The 18,365-nt window shown below is 43.1% G+C and overlaps 1 protein-coding gene across 1 annotated transcript in view; it reads right to left on the bottom strand.

Annotated features, from left to right (window-relative positions):
- Positions 1–17,527: 17,527 nt before the first annotated feature.
- LOC142488223 (polycystin-1-like protein 1) overlaps positions 17,528–18,365 on the bottom strand; it is a 298,659-nt gene continuing 297,821 nt past the window's right edge. The window contains exon 19 of the mRNA XM_075588596.1: positions 17,528–17,656. Coding sequence (XP_075444711.1) covers positions 17,528–17,656 — 129 coding nt within the window. The remainder of the gene's footprint in view (positions 17,657–18,365) is intronic.

Genomic DNA, 18,365 nt, shown 5'->3' on the forward strand with positions numbered 1-18,365 from the left:
AATTGCTCCAAAACCACCTGCTCAAGAATTGCCTCCTTAGTGCACTCCTCGGTTTGTATTCAGCGAGTACACAAGTCCAATAACCGCTGAGCGAGGACCCAGGGTCTCATCTTAGCAGTGTACTTCATGTTCCGGAACTGCTGCCGGTAGGTCTCTGGGGTCAGACCTAAGCGATCCAGTATGGTGGCTTTTACTTGTCGGTAGTCCATTGCCTGATCTGAGGGAGGCCCTGATATGAGGCCTGGGCTTCTCCTATGAGGAGCGGGCCCAAAGCAGTTGCCCAGCGATCTGCAGCCCAGCCCTGAACTTCGGCAACCATTTCAAATGTCAGTAAAAAAGCCTCTGGATCCTCGTTCGGAGCCATTTTCCTCAGGAGTACCGGGGATTTGTTGGCAAGTTCTGGACTGGCAGACTTCTGGAATTGGGTCAGCAGCTTGGCCATCCGCTCCTCCTGTGCTGCCTGCTGCTGGGTTAGGAGCTTGGTTTGCTGCTGCAATAGTCTTTCATCTCTCTCTGCTTGTAGTTGGGCCTGCTCCTGCATTAACAGTCCCTGCTGTTTGGTCTGCTCCTGCATTAACAGTCCCTGCTGCCTGGTCTGCTCGCACAGAAACTCTTAAAAAAATTATTCAATTTTTCTCATTCTTGTGTGTGTGTGGCCCTTTAACTGCAGGGGCCTTTCAAAATCCCACTTTGACACCATATGTTGCAGGGTGCATGCTACCACACACTCGGGTTCTTTGGATAAGGCTTATTTATTTGAGCCTTAAAACATACAGCACACCAAAAAAAATAGCTTCCCATCAGCAAACAAAAGAAAATAGCTTTTTCTTCAGCAGACAAAACAGCTTATTTTTAGCAGACAGAGCAAAATAGCTTCTCTTTAGCAGACAAAACAAAAATAAGGCTGCTTCTCTTTTGTATGTAGGAGACAGACAGTTCATCACACATGTACTTTGCAACACAGACCTTATGGCAGTAATCTCTTCAGTATTTCACTCCTGTCTCCTGACCAGCTAGGCTGCATATGTGTTCAGCCTGGGGTTTTTAACACACCTTGATTAGGCAGCTGGGATCCAACTAATTGTCATGAGCTTCCCAGCTGAAGTTAACCTCATCACTGCTGCACTGCAGACTAAACATATGTCTGCCAGGCATATAGCTGGTGGCTTTTATTTACCCTGTTACAGCATATTTTATGATCTGGCCCCTGGAATTGGGCAATTGTTTGTTTATATAATATCCATAAGGGATATTTGTAACCCCGTTATAATTGGTTCAGTGCATTTTATGTTAAGAGGTACAATACATACATATAAAAAACTAATTATATCTAACAACAAATTTAGAAAACGACGACCACCATTTGCAAAATGGCTCCCATTATAAATGGTTACTTCACCGGACATTATAGGAGTAGATCTAAGGATTAATAGTGTATTTTAGATACTGCTGCGGCCAAGTTTATTCGAGCATTTGCCCGTTCTTGGCCGCAGCAGTAGCCTGGCGCGCGCCCGAGTGTGACGGGCGCACGCCGAAGCAGCGGAAGAGCGCCCTCCGATCGGGGCGCTCTCCCTACCGCTACCGGGTCCGCCGGGTCCCCCGGAACCCCCTGCCGCCGTCCCGCAGATCGCGGGACACCAGGGCTCCCTCGGGGAGCCCCTGGACGCGCGTGCAGGGGGCGCAGGCTGCCGAAGACGCGTGACCGCGCGTCTATGACGCGTGGCACGCCGAGGGGCGGCCACTAGCAAGCCGGGAAATCTCCCGGCTTGCGGTACCGGCCACACTTTAATAAAGTGTGTCGGTAGTGTATATTGTTTTGATGCATTTAGACACACATTTTTTGCTTTGGAAGGTGCATTCACAACACTTTTTGGCCTAAATCGGACCAGGCTAAGTGCACCTAATGGTTATACTGACTTTATTCTATATGGCGTCCCTGGAATATGGTCCTTCATGGGTTGCTAAACAAAGTGTACTGCTGCGGCACAGTTTATTCGAGCATTTGCCCGTTCTGTGCCGCAGCAGTAGCCTGGCGCGCGCCCGAGTGTGACGGGCGCGCGCCGAAGCAGCGGAAGAGCGCCCTCCGATCGGGGCGCTCTCCCTACCGCTGCCGGGTCCGCCGGGTCCCCCGGAACCCCCTGCCGCTGTCCCGCGATCGCGGGACACCAGGGCTCCCTCGGGGAGCCCCTGGACACGCGTGCAGGGGGCGCACGCTCCCGATGACGCGTGACCGCGCGTCTATGACGCGCGGCACGCCGAGGGGCGGCCACTAGCAAGCCGGGAGATTTCCCGGCTTGCGGTACCGACCACACTTCAATAAAGTGTGTCGGTAGTGTATGTTTTGTTAACGTTTTATGAATGTGTTTTATAGTTTTAGATTCAGTTGATTTTATAGTGTTTTACTTCTGCTTGTACCAATTTTGTGTCCATTGATCTCATAAAATTAGTTATGCCATTTAATTTTGGTATCAATATTACATCACTCACACTAAGATGGCTGTTTAGGTCTGAGTACAAATATTTCTATTTTAAAGAGGGTGCACCTGTAGTACACTATGTATTTGGTCCACTAGGATTAAACAGCATATTATGTTGACTACTTTATTTCCCCTGTTTTCTCAAACTGTACAGCAACACTATATTTTGTTCTTTCCCTCTTATTTAGTTTCTACGGTTGAGGGGCACATAGAATAACATATAGTGTAATCTGGCACTAGCCAGTTGCCATTCCCAGAGTTTACCACTGGATGGTAATATAACACTTTTTATGTCAGCTTTTACTGCGTATACAGGCTATCAGCCTTCGTTTTTACTTATGTATGGGCTATTCAGTTAGGGAAACTAACAGTATGTCCAGCCTCTCAGAGCACTCTTGTGGTATGTATAACTGGGATATTTTCACAGTAGTCTATATGAATATTGGGCTGGCATTCTATTATATTATACCTGTCCCCGTTTTTTAATATATGTTGTGGAGTGATTAAAATCCGCCAATTGCTAAGGAGGGTGATTCCACTCAGGTGGCACACTATCAGCTGTGTAGTACATCAAACAGGGTATAAGAAGAAGAGGAGTGCACACAACCAACAGGAATCTGAAGAAGGAATCATTTCCGAAACGCGTTATTCCTGATCGCCTGTCTGCAGGAGGTTTATACAGCCGCGGTAGCTTTTATTTGAACACTTCTCGGTTATTTTGTGGTGGCTTTTTCAGAATGCCACGCACTTCACCACGTTCATGACACATTCATGCCGTATTTATGCCACATTCATGCCGGCCGTCACCCACGGTTGATCTGTTTAATGATAATGGTTCGGATTTAATTGGGTGCAATTCTTCGCGTATCCGCCAGATGGCAGATATTCATGAATTGTAATGAATTCTAATGTGCACACTACAGTACTGTACATGTGCTTCAGTAATGTGTCGACTTGCAAATGTTTAAAAAATACCACAGTGGTCCATTGTGAATTAAACTTGGTACTGAAGAAGTTACAATAATGTATCAATTTAGGCGTTTCATATTAAAAACTCAATGCACAGTGTCTGATGTTCTACAGTATCGTTCAGAGTTCCGAGATGAGTACACCACCGTAGTACGTGTTCAAAAAGCCCAACTTAACGTACGCTTATTTAATATGGTCCGCAATTAATGCAGCAGATGATAAGATGGCCACAGTTGGAAAAATTTATCAATATTTTATTGAAAATTATGACTTTTACAAATTTTCACCAGATACTCGTGTGTGGAAGCGTGCAATAAGGAAAAAGTTATGTATCGATTCGTGTTTTTTTCGGATTGATTCTGCACCCGAAGTTAGAGGAGGGTATTGGTGTGTTGCGCCAGATTTTCAAGTATCTTTGATCATGGAGACTTCAAAAGGTGAAAGGTCATGGTAAAACCAACTAAGAATCGTCTGTATCAGGCCAGCAATGGAACAGCGCCAGCGCCAGCACCGGCTTCCAATAACAGTCTGACCGTCAGTGAAAACCTGCTGACCGGCAACCCTTGCAATCTGTCCCTGCCTGGATACCTGCAGCCTGAGCAGGATTTCACATACAGATACCAGCAAGCTTGCATGTACCAAAAAGATTTCCAGCTTCATCCGCTGTCAACTACAGGTGTAGCAGGCCAGCTGTCACATGTCAACTACGTGTATAATCAAGAATACGGGATTGGCAGTGGCTCAGCGCCAACCGATTGGCAAAGTCTATGGGGAGTACGGCTGCCGTATTTTATTCTTTTTTTGAAATATCAATATCAATGCACAGTCGGACGATTCTCCTGTCATCAATCGCTTTGCTTATGGTTACATAGTTACATAGTTACATAGTTACATAGTAGATGAGGTTGAAAAAAGACGTAGGTCCATCAAGTTCAACCTATGCTAAATTTAGACAACAGATACTTTATCCTATCATCTGCTCCTTCCTTTCTGCTCCCACTTGGTTTAGTCTTTAGAAGTTTTCTAGTATTGTCTGTATTTACTATGGGTGTCTCACTGCTTACCAAACTTGCACGTGCCCCCATTCTACCTCCATACCACTTTGAATCCTCATCTATTCCATTTAGTTCATTATCTGTTTTATTCCCCTCCCCCCTCCATCCTAGTTTAAAATCTCCTCCAACCTTTTTAGCATTCTCCCCCCTAGCACAGAAGATCCCTCTTCATTGAGGTGCAATCCGTCCCTAGAATATAGATGGCACCTCTCAGAAAAGGAGTCCCAGTGCTCTAAAAACCCAAACCCCTCCTTCCTGCACCACTTTCTTAGCCATGCATTAACCTCCCTGATGTCTGACTGTCTCCCTGCGGTAGCACATGGCACTGGTACTATTTCAGAAAATACTACCTTGGAGGTCCTTGTCTTAAGCTTTTGGCCTAGATCCCTGTAATCATTTTATTGGACCCTCCATCTTTCTCTAACTTTGTCATTGGTGCCAACGTGTACCAAGACCGCCGGGTCAATCCCAGCCCTCCCCTCCCCCCCAACAATCTGTCTACCCGATCCGCAATGTGCCGAACCCGAGCACCTGGGAGACAACAAACTGTTTGGTTCATGCGGTCCCGGCAACAGATTGCCCTATCTACCTTCCTAATAATGGAGTCCCCTACCACCACAATCTTTCTTTGTATCTGAGAATCCTGAGTCCCCACTGTGCTGGAGGAACTATTCCCCTGGCTGATAGAGGAATTAGTCTCCCCCAGCCTTGCCATTCCTGCCCCAACATTCCCAATATCTTCACTCAACATGGCAAATCTATTGGGATGTGTCAGCTCAGAAATGACCTGCCTCTCCCTATTGCCCCTGCTTCCCCTTCTGTCACCCAGCTACCTACCTGCTTTTCACTAATGGCAGCCAAGCTACCTACCTGCTCCTCACTAACAGCGCCACCATCTGCACCATTAGTCGAAGCAAGGGCCTGCTCAGTGAGCTCTAATTCCATTTCAATATTGCCAATGTCCCTCAATATTGCAAGTTGCCTCTTCAGATCAGCAATCTCTGACTCTAAAGAGACCACTCGCTCACACTTTTCACAGCGGTATGCTCCTTGGAACAGCTGCTCCAAGTGCACATACATGTGGCAAGATGTGCATTGAGTTGCATTTTCAATCCTGTTCATTCTAGCAACTATGAAGTTTAGAAGTACTAACAGTAAACTGTACTTCAATATACTATACCCTGTTTAACCGCTTTCTTGTTCAAACTGCTTCTGGTTCTAACTGCACACACTTTAAACAACCAGCACTTCAAATCAACCACACAGATCAATCAGTACACGCAAGCTGGTTATTTAGTTCTATTATTTTAGCCACAATTCGCGAAAATGTCATCCAGCTTCTACAGTACTGCTGCGACACATCTTATTCTAACTTTTGCCCGTCTTGTCCCGCGGGTCTTTTCGGGCTGGCGCCGAACATGGCCGCGCACCAACCCATCCTAGCCGCATCTTCCCCTCCCCCTTCCCTTCCCCTCGCGACCCCCTGGCTGTTCCGCCCCGCTCCACGCTCCAAAAAGTAAAATACCCCCTTACCTGCAGCCTCCTTCGGGGATGCCTGGCGTCTTCGGGATGCCTGGCGTCTTCGGGGATGCCTGGCGTCCTCGGGATGCCTGGCGCACGTGACCAGCGCCCGGCTGACGCGCGGCACGCCGAAAAGAAAAAAAAAGATAGCCGCGTCTGCCCGCACGCACATTGCGGTGGAGGCCGAGTTAGAATAAACTCTGCCGCCACTGTAGATACTGAACAATTGGTGGACAGCTAGGCGCATGCTCCAGCTGTATGTCTCATTTGAACCGTGTTGAAACGCATATGCATGTCATCACATTTAGGCGCATGCGTGTATGTGAACAAGAGACGCCCCCAGAGAAAATTATTGTTGGGACTGTGGGAACTTCTTTCAGGGACTGACTAATTTTAACCAACTATTACAGTATGTGAAATGTTATACAGTACTTACTGTATGTTTTAGAAAACACTGAAATTTTTATAAAACGTTGCGCAATGAAAAAATGAAACTATTTAAATAATATTAAACTTTTTTTGGGGGGGAGTTAAAAGATTATGGTATAAGGTACATTATGGTATACATTTTGAACAATAGAACCATCTTATCAGCAGCAATAATGGAAATATATAACATACTGTACGGTACGGTACCAGTAATACTTGTATATTTTTTTATTTTTCCTCAGAAAATAAACTTTGTCATCAGGCGGAGAACGGCAAATGGGGTGATTTCGATGGATACTACAGTACAGCATCGCTTTTTGTAACGATGCTTGCACATTGCTGAATTTAGTGGCAGTGCCATTTTTATTGATTAGGCTGGAATAACTGTGAGCTTTATACAAAACCTTAAACAGTATGCTGTTTTCATACAGTGTACAATACTTTTTTACATACTGTATAATAAACCCCAAAAATAAAAAGTATGTCTTTCTTCTACAGTATGCATTACTGTATGTGTATTCTATACCTGTAGAGTACTGTATGTATTGTTTTAATACTATTTTGATTCAATGCGCATGCCTACAGTATGCACAAGAATCTTGTTGAAACACTAATTTCTTGTGTTTACTACAATAATTAACCAACCATTACTTACTGTACAGTACTGTACAGTATGTTCTAGAAAACACTGTATTTTGTTGTAAAAGGCGACACAATGAAACAATTTAAAAGAATCAACATTTTATTTATTGGACTAAGTAAAAACATTTGTAGGTGTATTGAATAAGTACTGTAAAAACATTTATTTATAAAGACAATTTAAAAGAATCAACATTTTATTTATTGGACTAAGTAAAAATATTTGCAGGCGTATAGAATTCTGTAAGTAATGTCAAAACATTTATTTATAAAGACAATTTAAAAGAATCAACATTTTATTTATTGCACTAGGTAAGAACATTTATTTATAAATTTTGAACAGATGAACAATCACACAGCGAATTCGATCCCCAACAGTCTGTCCTTCCAGGGACGGTGCCTTGTATGCCGCAAAATGCCATTTATGGAGTCTCTCACGATTCTCATTAAATGATCGGTAATGGAATAATAGCGCCGCAATTCCTCCACAATAGTTTTTCTTAAATTTTCAGGAAGAGCCTTTTTTACATGACTCCCTTCATAATTGACATTGTGGGCCCACCCGCAGTACAACTCGTAACTCACTTGGTGTTTGAAGTTGTACATGGCATGTTTCTGGGCTATACCACCACTTGCAAGCCTATACTTCTCCCTGACTTGCTGGGACAGGTCGCGCAAGATGATGTCAGGCACCGTCTCAATGCAAGTGTGTGTGTGTGGGTGGGATTCTGGGAGCGGGTGTGCTTCTGGGAGCGGGTGTGCTTGTGGTAGTGGGCGAGGGTATGTGGTCTGGGAGGATGCTTTCCTCCTGTCTTGGTCACCTTATCTGTGTTGTCTTCTGGCGTGGTCTTGACGGGGTTGTCATGTCATCCTCATCAACGGCATACATGAACACATATTCTTCTGATGGAGGGGTGCGCTTGGTGATGGAAGGTTGAAGGTCCCATCCATGCCACCCTCCTGCTCCTACGTCCAATATACAGGGGCAGGAACACCAAGAAAACTATGTATCCCCGCTATGTCAGTCTCTATCTTCTCCATGCGCATATCCATCTTCTCCATCTGTTTGTCCATCTTCTCCATCCGTCTATACATATTTAGCATGGTCTCTAAAAGAAGATCTATCTTTACCAGCATAGTGTTCTCAGGGATATCGACACTTAACCCATTCAGCATGCGGGCTAACGAGCTGGATCCGGTGCATGGGGTGCTGTGGACATCTGAGTGGATGGGTGCTGGAGTGGATGAGATAGGGGTTCCCTGGAGAGAAGCGGCAGCGTGGGGTGCAGGAGAATGTGTCCTGGGGGTTCCCTGGAGAGAAGCGGCAGCGTGGGGTGAAGGGGAGAAGGTGTCCTGGGGGTTCCCTGGAGAGAAGCGTCAGCGTGGGGTGTTTATAGCAGCATGCATTGGCTTAAGGGTTGCTCTGTAATAGGAGCTTGAGATAAAAGTTGACACTGTGTGCTCATTTGCATGTCATTTCCCAGAATCCCTTGCTGCAGTGGTAGTGCTGTGTGCTGGGTGATAATGGTGAAAGGCGGGGTTGCAGACCTGTCTAAGACATGCAAATGAACATACAGGAATATTTACAGTTGCTAACTGTATTTATATATACTGTATATATATATATATACTGTATGTATATATATATATATATATATATATATATATACTGTAATTATATAAATATACAGCGATAACAATTATAATAGATAGATATACAGTATATAATATAGTTATATAAATATACAGCCATATAAATAATAATAGATATAAATATATACAATATATAATATACTGTAGTTATATAAATATACAGCGATATAAATAATTATATATATATATATATATATATATATATAATTATTTATATCGCTGTATATTTATATAACTACAGTATATTATATATTGTATATATTTATATCTATTATTATTTATATGGCTGTATATTTATATAACTATATTATATACTGTATATCTATCTATTATAATTGTTATCGCTGTATATTTATATAATTACAGTATACAGTATTATATACATTTAGCCATACTGTAGGCCTGGGCATAAATTATGTACTTGTAGCCTAATGTGACTTATTGTTGTTTTTCCTTTACACTGTAGGGATACAACTATTCTGGTTGACCAAATAAGTGACGAAAATGATGAGAGGAGTGCCACAAGGGTCAAAGACGCTCTGCAGAAAAATCACAATATAACCGCATCTGAGAGCAGCATCAAGAAGATAAGACGCAGAATTGGATGGAAATATGGACGTGTGAGGTTAGCACTGGACAGTACAGGAGGTGAAAGTATATTTTAAAAAAACTGTACTGTACCTATAAAATTATTCCTTGTCATTACAGAGCGTACCCTATGATAAGGGACGTCAACAAGATAAAGAGAGTGGTCCAGGCACAGGCATGGATAGAAAGTGGCGAAACACTTCAGGATTGCATCTTTACTGACGAGTCTACTGTATCGCTGGAGAGATTTGCCCCCTTTGCATTCAACAAAAAAGGACGCATATCTATGAAGCCGCATCCAAAACACCCCGTGAAGATGCATGTGTGGGGTGCCATCTCTAGGCGTGGACCAGGATGCATCGTCATCTTTGATGGTAAAATAATGCACAAAGTCACATGCAGTAGCCTTATGCACTGTACTGTACTACTGTAGTGTGCATTAGTTTGAGCACTTTTCTTTTCTAGTTACTGGAATCATGAATAAAGTTTTTTTTCAAGAGAAAATAGTGCCTGAGATTGTGGAATACATCACACGTGAATTCCCAGATGGTCACCGTTTCTACCAGGACAACGATCCAAAACACACCGCGTCTTGTGCGCATATTCTTGCCTGCAGTATCAACTTGGTGAAGACGCCAGCGGAGTAAGTACGGTAACCCTGTCTCATTTTTTCCCACTGTTTACTGTGTATCTTTTTAACTAATTCTCCTTCTTTTCCCCCTCCAATGATTGATCGCCAGATTTCAATCCAATCAAAATGGTATGGCATCAGCTAAAGGATCATTTCTGAAAAGTGGTGAAACCGTCAAAAAAGGATGAGTTGGCGAATGGCATACTGAGTTTTTAGAACAATGTACTCACCGTCGAAAGATGTAATAAATATATCGACATATTGCGACTGTGTTGCCCATAGTAATAGAGCGTAATGGACATGCATCTGGAAGGTAGTATGGTACAGTACTATACTGTAGTATGGTAAGTACAGGCACACCGAGTACCGTATGATACAGGTAAGTATGGCACAGATTGTTTTACAGTATGCACTTAACGGCACTAATTTTTTCTTTTCAGAGAGAGCATCACTATCAATCTTGTTACAAAGTATTCTACAGTAGTTATACAGTAGTTGTAATGTAGTATAGAGTTCCAGTATACAGTAGTAACTGCATAGACCAATATGGAGTAGTTATACTGTACACAATGCCATTATACAGTACAGGCATACACCGCATTAACATACGCAATGGGTCCAGAGCATGTATGTAAAGCGAAAATGTACTTAAAGTGAAGCACTAACTTTTTTACATTATCGATACATGTACTGTACTGCAATTGTCATATACGTGCATTACTGATGTAAATAACGCATTTGTAACAGGCTCTATAGTCTGCCTGCTTGCCCACAGCTTCGGTACAGGTAGGGAGCACAGGCGCATGCGCAAGCTGCCGTTTGCGTATTGGGCGATATGTCCTTACTCGCGAGTGTACTTAAAGTGAGTGTCCTTAAACCGGGGAATGCCTGTATGCACTTAACTGCACTCATTTTTTCTTTCCTTTTCAAAGAGAGCTGCGCTACCAATCTTGTTACAAAGTATTTTACAGTAGTTATACAGTAGTTGTAATGTAGTATAGAGTTCCAGTATACAGTAGTTTGACAGTAGTAACTGCATAGTACAATATGGAGTAGTTATACTGTACACAATGCCATTATATGCACTTAACTGCACTCATTGTTTTCTTTCCTTTTCAGAGAGATTTGCACAAAAAAGGATGGGTGGGGGGAGGAGGGTAGCATGTGTAAATTGTGTGAACTGTGTGTATAGTGTATCTACAGTCATGATTTACACAAAAACACCTCCTCCTCTCAATGAACTACAGAATGCAATGCAGAATGCAATGTGGCCATGACGAAGAAGATAAAGACGGAAAATGTGTATTACTGTTTTTACTGTAATGAGTATGTGACAGTGATATTATAGGCGCAGTATACCCCAAAAGTGAATTAAATTAAAATGGAAACAATTATAACAATATATCTATAAGTGATAAAGTGATTAAATAAATGTCTTCACGGGTTCCAGAACAGAAGAATGATTCTTACAAAATCCAGGGGGAGCATATGGGAGAGAGAAAATAAACAGCGACACAGAAAATATAAGTGCAGACGTAGGAACACAATGGGAGTAAAGACATAGTACTCTTGGCTCTATGCCCAGCCTGCTCACAAGAAAGAAGATTTCACAAAGCGTTGTGGGATAATATCCCACGGATGTATGATGAGTGCGTCCCCTCCAATATAACAGAGATGGATATATGCTCCAACCAATGCAAAAAAGATAAGAAGGACTACATAGCACAGATCAATTAAATAAAAAGAATTTCTTTATGATAAAGTATAAAAAACGCACTTACAATAGTGCCAATAAAAACAGGCATGTATCACTTTATAAGTGAACCACAGAACAGATCGCAGGGTCTCTCACCACCTCTAACAATGTGTGGGATCACCACCATCAACTGCAGGGAGTCCCCCGTCTCTCGTGTCCTATGCCGGTGTTTGTAATCAGCAGGGGAGTTCTCTGTATGAAATATCTGTGTCCTCCATCTCGGCGTGTCTGTGCAATCACAGGCTGTTCAAGCGCGTCGCTGATGTCACGCTGCTGGTGGTTTGGAGTACGGATCCTCTGTGTGGCCAAAATTCACTCAACGCGTTTCGCCCAGTCTGCACTGTTAGCGGCTTTGCTAATTCATGATTATTTGTATTATTTATTTATTTGTATTTTTCATTCCTGATAAAATAAAATAAATATTTCTTTAAATTCACGATAATCATTGAAACACCACCTCCCCCCCAAAGAAAAAGAAAGAATGACAAAAATTGGTAATTTATCAAAAACATGATTCAGATTATGTTTTTTTTAAATCAGTCTTTAAAAAGGATGTCTCTTTTTTTTTCTTTGAACTTTAAATTAACTTTGAATGTCTGGGGATTCTTCAAGAAGGGTTTGGTTTGTGTGTGAAGTGGTTAGGGGTGGGCTACACTACTGTAGTTGCCAAGAAGGGCTCATCAGATTTACATATTAAATTCGGGAAGGTGTGGATAAACATTTCTATTCCCATTGTAAGGCTTGTATGTGAAGTGGTGGGGGGGGAGGGGTTGAAGGTTATCTGTTATCGCGCGTGAGTCAATGGGGGAGATTACACAGTTTAGCAAAGCCTCACAAGTTTTTGATGAATGGCTCTGTCTACACTAGTTGCTATAGTTGCCAAGATGGGCTAATCAGATTAACATATTAAATTTGAGAAGGGATTATCACACATGCACATGCGTTACCGTAAACAAAACCTCCAAGCCTTGTGTGTGCGGGTGGGAGGGGGAGAGCGCAGTATGATGGATTACCTGTAGTTCAAAGAAATATTTTCAACAGGTCATCATAATGTTTTGATCCCCACACCCCCAAATAAAAACTTGAACTAACTTCTAAATGTATGGGAAGTCATACACGCATGCATAGGAATGTGATGCCACGCTCAGGAAGATTCAAGCCAGAAAGCCATCCATTAGAACAGAATGGTTTGGGAGAGGTGTCGATAAGAAGTAGAAATCCTTGAGCTTTGTGTGTGTGCGGGGGGAGGGGGAGAGCACTGTATGATGGATTATCTGTAGTTCAAATAAATATTTTCAGCAGGTCATCATAATGTTTTGATCCCCACACCCCCAAATAATAATCACAGTACTATGCCACCCACCTCATAAAGAACGTACAGGACTAGTGTAGAATTAAAAAGCAACAGTAGTGATTGATTCTCATAATATCCAGAATTGTTATGCAAGCCCATGTCGATAACCAAAAAGAATATATATATATATTTTAAACTTGAACTAACTTTTAAATGAATGGGAAGTCATACACGCATGCGCGGGAATGTGATGCCACGCTCGGGAAGATTCAAGCCAGAAAGCCATTCATTACAAATGAATGGTGTGGGAGAGGTGTAGATAAGAAGTTGAAATCCTTGAGCCTTGTTTGTGTGCGGGGGGTGAGGGGGAGAGCGCTGTATGATGGATTATCAGTTCAAAGAAATATTTTCAAAAGGTCATCATAATGTTTAATGCGCAGAAATGTGATACTGTAACACGCCTATGCGTTTCAACAATGTTCAAATGAGACATACAGTACATGCATGCGCTTAAAATAAAAACATTAGGAAAAGAAGAGCAAGCCTAGTAAAAGTTTTGATTAATAAATAATACATATAGAAATGTGATAATGTTATTTTCGGAAGAAGACGCGACAGTATATTTTTGTAATATTGTACTTCTTTTCCCTAAGGAGCCTCATACAGTACAACTACTGTATATTGTATGAACTCGGAACGTTAATTAATCTCTGCTTCAAATATAAATCTTCCAATTTACAGAACAATAACTGCGCGCGCACACACAGACTTGCAGAAATGTACAGCAGGTTGAATTGCTATTAGACTTTTAAGACAACAGCTCGCGATCGCCAACCTGAGTTTCTAGGTGGTATTGCAGAATTGCAGACAACACTAAAAAAGCGAGCGCTAACGTAACGAAAACCGCTTGGAAAAATAAGAAAACACAGCTCGTCTAGCCGCGGTTATCAGAGTGGCGCAGCTTCGGCTTATTTAGAATAAAGAGTGTCGCAGCTGTACACTAAAAGCCACCGTAGCTGTCACGTGTCTGTATGTCGCGGTTCGACTACTGGACGCAGAGGCAGGAGAACACCACGTCAGACCAGACCCAGACGGCTGCTAGGAGCTGAAGTGTTTTATCTATTATGTGACTCTATGTTCACTTTTTTATGTAATAAAACGTATATTATTTTAACTTGCCGTCTATATTATCCTAGCTGGGACAGCACATGGGACAAGGAACAAGATCCGTGATCGTGGGCTAACACTTTGTGAATTGAAGATCCCTGAAAAGATACCATTTCCTAGGAAGGGGCTCACACATGGCCGTGTGAGTATATGTTTATAAACTTATATACCCATCCCATCCCCTGATCCCTAAGTGAGGTTTTGCTCACTGCAGGGCTGTTACAGTCTTGAACAGTGTTTTATGTATTCAACTTTGCCTGATTGACATTGTGTCATATATCTTTATATATCTATTTCAAATGTGCGCTCACCACCTCATCCATGCTTCCTGCAGGGCTGGGGAACCAGAACAGCCATGTTTCTTCCTGGCTTGGAGAAAATCAATCTCCCCCTTGCTGGGGAAAAGCAGTCTGTCTTGTGCAGGGTTACCTCTTGCCTTTTTAAAACTTTATTTATGAGTGCTGTCTTAATTAGTACCAGGTGCAGCAAGCTCCCATAGAGGAATTTAACCTCCTGTGCACTGGAACCTATTCACTCCACTAGCTCTCAAGTCCATAAGGACAGTGACTGTCACATATCCTCCCCCCAGCTCATTCCTACAGGGGTGAGCGACCAGTGCACAATAACCATGCACCAACATCGAAGATGTCCTCTCTTTCCATCTTTTCCTAGTCTTCCAGCTTAAAACTTTTCCCTTCGGGGCAATTACCAGGTTTCTGGGCTTGCAGACTGGTACTTCACTACCTCTTTGTATTGTGCTAGTTTGGCTTTCTCTTGTGAAGACAGAAACTCTGCATTAGCAGTGATGTCACATGACCCCGCTGCGTCATTTGATGCCAGTTACCATGGCGACACGTCTACGAAGATCAGGTAAGAGAAGCTGTAGAGGCCTCACGCAATCCCCCTAGCACTTAATTTAAGTGCTTTGGGGGTACCTCTGCAGCTGCCGTGCCCCCTGCAAATTCTCCCGCCCACCTTGGGGGTGCACCCCCCACTTTGTGCACCGCTGCCTTAACTTATGCAGACGGGAGTATCGCTGGACAATTCATGAGGTCTTTCTCAGTTTACGATCATGGACACTTCCATCCCATTCGCGACTGTCTTTTCGCAGCGGCTGCATTCATGGCAAGAAATCCACATTGGGTCCCATGGGCACTGCAGTCACGCTTACCGGAGCGCATCATTTGCTCAGGTGGTTCAAACTTTGTAATTTCGTTTTGCAGTTGAGGGGTGTCCCCAGCTCTCACTGTAACCTTGTCTTCACGGGCATTAGTTTCTGTAGGGTACCGATGCTTGGGCTGGGCCTGTACCTTTTCCTGTAGTGGAGACCCTTGGGCATTACTGTTCCGCATAGCTTCCTTTTGACTTAACTCTACCGCCATCTTTTCAATTTACTGCTTCTTGATCTGTGTCCCAAGTGTCTGTCTTAGGTTTGTAACCTTTTTCTCTTCATCTGAGGAGCCAATGTAGCATCCCACTCAGTCTTCAGAGCCATGAGCTCCTCGGCCAGGTCACGCTTTTGTTTCTCTACCATCTTGTGGCCAGTACGCTCAGACTCCAGGTCTTTCCTCAGTACTTGAAGCTGTCTTTCTGTATTTATTTTTCCACTCAGTGCAACTGCTAGTTCAGCTTCTTTGGAGTTGAGTGGCGATTCCACATCTGTCAGCTGATTCAGATCAAGGTTTAACTCTATTTATTTTTCTCTATTCTTGACCTGCAGCTGTTGGTGCTCGAAACGCATTGGTGGGGGGCTCTGTACCCCGTAATGCTGCTGTTATTTTTGCAAGAATCCATTAAATAATCACTTTTAATGGGCACACGCTCCCTTGGATATTCATTCATTTTTTTGTTCCTGAATTGTTGGTGCCTGCTTTTTCCCATTATCTTTCTTGTCAGCATATTGAAAAAACGGAAGCACACTCCCCACTGTGGATGAAGTTTGAACAATCTGGATGATACATTCTACTCAGAGTGAATTATTTATTTCACTTGGACATTCTCCATTCCGATACATTATGTTGGGTCACTTTATTGTGAAGTCCCTTACTACAGTGCTTGTGGGGACCCTAGTCCACTAGTCGGTTTATTATTGAGTTGTGATTGTTCTGAATACTTTGGGATATATCCCTTATTCTTCTACTCGGGAGTACACATTACAGGATATTTCAATCAAGTGTATTTTAAACTAATAGGCTTTTTTTTAGAGCACCACACACCTGTCTTTTTTCGGTGCTCCTCCTGGACCTTGTCCAGCTTCAGCTGCTTCCGGGCCCTCTCATTGGCCATGTGGTCCGGCAAGTCACAGGCATTGGCCATTTTGGCCTCCTGTAGATGCACACTCAGCTCATGCAGCTGGCTCTGCAGTATATGCTGTGCTTGTGAATGCTGCTCTGGCTACACTTTTCCCCACACCTTTTTACTTTTGGGTGCCCAGTGTCCTGGGGCAATAAACCCAGGGGCCTCCTTGCCAACCTGCTCCTTGCATTGGCCAAGCTGACCATATATAAGACCAGGAAGCAGTGCTTGGAAGGGGAGGTCACAATGAACATTGTGGAGATGTTCTGGGCGCTGGTGCACTCTCGTATCAGGGCAGAGTATGCTCATGCCGAGTCCACTGGGATGGTGTCAGAATTTGCCTCCCAGTGGGAATTAGATGGAGTGCTCTGCTCGGTGTTCCCCTAACTTGGATTTATTGAAACTCACCTCCCTAATTTAGTGCACTTTATTTATTTTACAGTGCACGTTGACAAGTTTTATTTTATATTTTAGTTTCACCGTTTTTTCTTTTTACTCGTTGGATCACCATCGAGTAAGTTTGTTCCTCTGATTGGCCGGCTTTGCTGGCCAATCAGTTAAAAAATAGGTTGAAAATAGGCTGCTCCAGAGAGGCGTATTCTTTTTCCAGCATTCTCTCTGCATTCTGCAGTGCTGCCTGTACTTCTAAATTTTCCTTGGACAATTGTTCCATCACTTTATCTGCTTAGTGAAGCTTCTATTTTCCTTCACTAGCCTGGTCCAACAAATTGGAATTTTCTTTTTTCAGACTTACATTCTCTTTCTTTATAGTCTAAATCACTCAGGGCATTCTCATAAGCTTCCTTCAATGCACACAGCTCTGTGTTTAGACCATGGCCCTCTTGGCAGGAGTGTTCCAGCTATGTGCGGTGAGTGTGAACCTCTTTCTGAGAGACTTCCAACTCTCTACAGCAATTGCAAATCTCTTGAAGTAGAGTCTCCCCATATTTCTGTTTCAGGTTAGCAATTAGTCCGTCAGACTTGTTCTGCTTTTCACCCATGGTAGCAATTGCGGTGTTGGCCTTTTCCAGACTAGTTGTCACCTCCTCCAACTCACTCCGTAAGAGACACTATTTTCTTCAAAGTGTAATACTCATGTAAAGCTTGGAGTATACTCTTCTGTAAAGCGGCGTTAGCCTCCTGAAACTGGGCGTTAATATCTCGCTCCATATCCATTAGTTCCTGCATGACATCACAATCATGGCGGGTAGTTTGGAGTACAGAAATTAAGGCCTCTTTATCCTGTATCAAGGATTCAGCTTCCCTTTCTCCGCCTTTTCTTTTGCAGCCATTCTTATGCTGACTCAGACCTGCAGCACATCTCTGCACCGTTCTGACAAATATTGTCCTGAAATAGCAAGTTCACCAAGTGTTTTGGTCACTTCCTCTTTGGGCTGAGAAACACTTTTCTTTTTCTTTCTCTTTACTTTAGTAGCTCCAGAGAGATCAGTAGTACTGGGCACACACTCACTATTACCAGCTTCAACATTTTACTTGCGCTCACAAAGCGTTGCTTGCTTTTGCAGCTGAGGAAGGCAGTATTCCTCGTGCTGCTCCTGTTGCCACTGTTTGCTTTTGAAAATTTGGGGACACACTTCTCCCATGTGACCTTGTTCATGACAGGCCCAGCATACTGGCTCCTTTAGAAAATCTCCTGGATTTCTTCTAGCTGACACGGCTCCGAATTCTGTCACTAACTCCAAGGTTATGGGGTCCTGCGCTCTGGACACTGGTCACTTTTGCAGCTTCCCTCTGCGGGTACGGCTTTCTTTCCAGGGCCACATATGAGTCGTCATCATCATCGCATGGACTGAAGGGACACTATTTTGCATGAAAGATATGCACAAAAATGGCTATGGTATACAGTAACAGAACAGGGACAAAAATATTC

The sequence above is a fragment of the Ascaphus truei genome, chromosome 2 (genome assembly GCF_040206685.1).
Source record: "Ascaphus truei isolate aAscTru1 chromosome 2, aAscTru1.hap1, whole genome shotgun sequence".
Classification (NCBI taxonomy): Eukaryota; Metazoa; Chordata; class Amphibia; order Anura; family Ascaphidae; genus Ascaphus; species Ascaphus truei.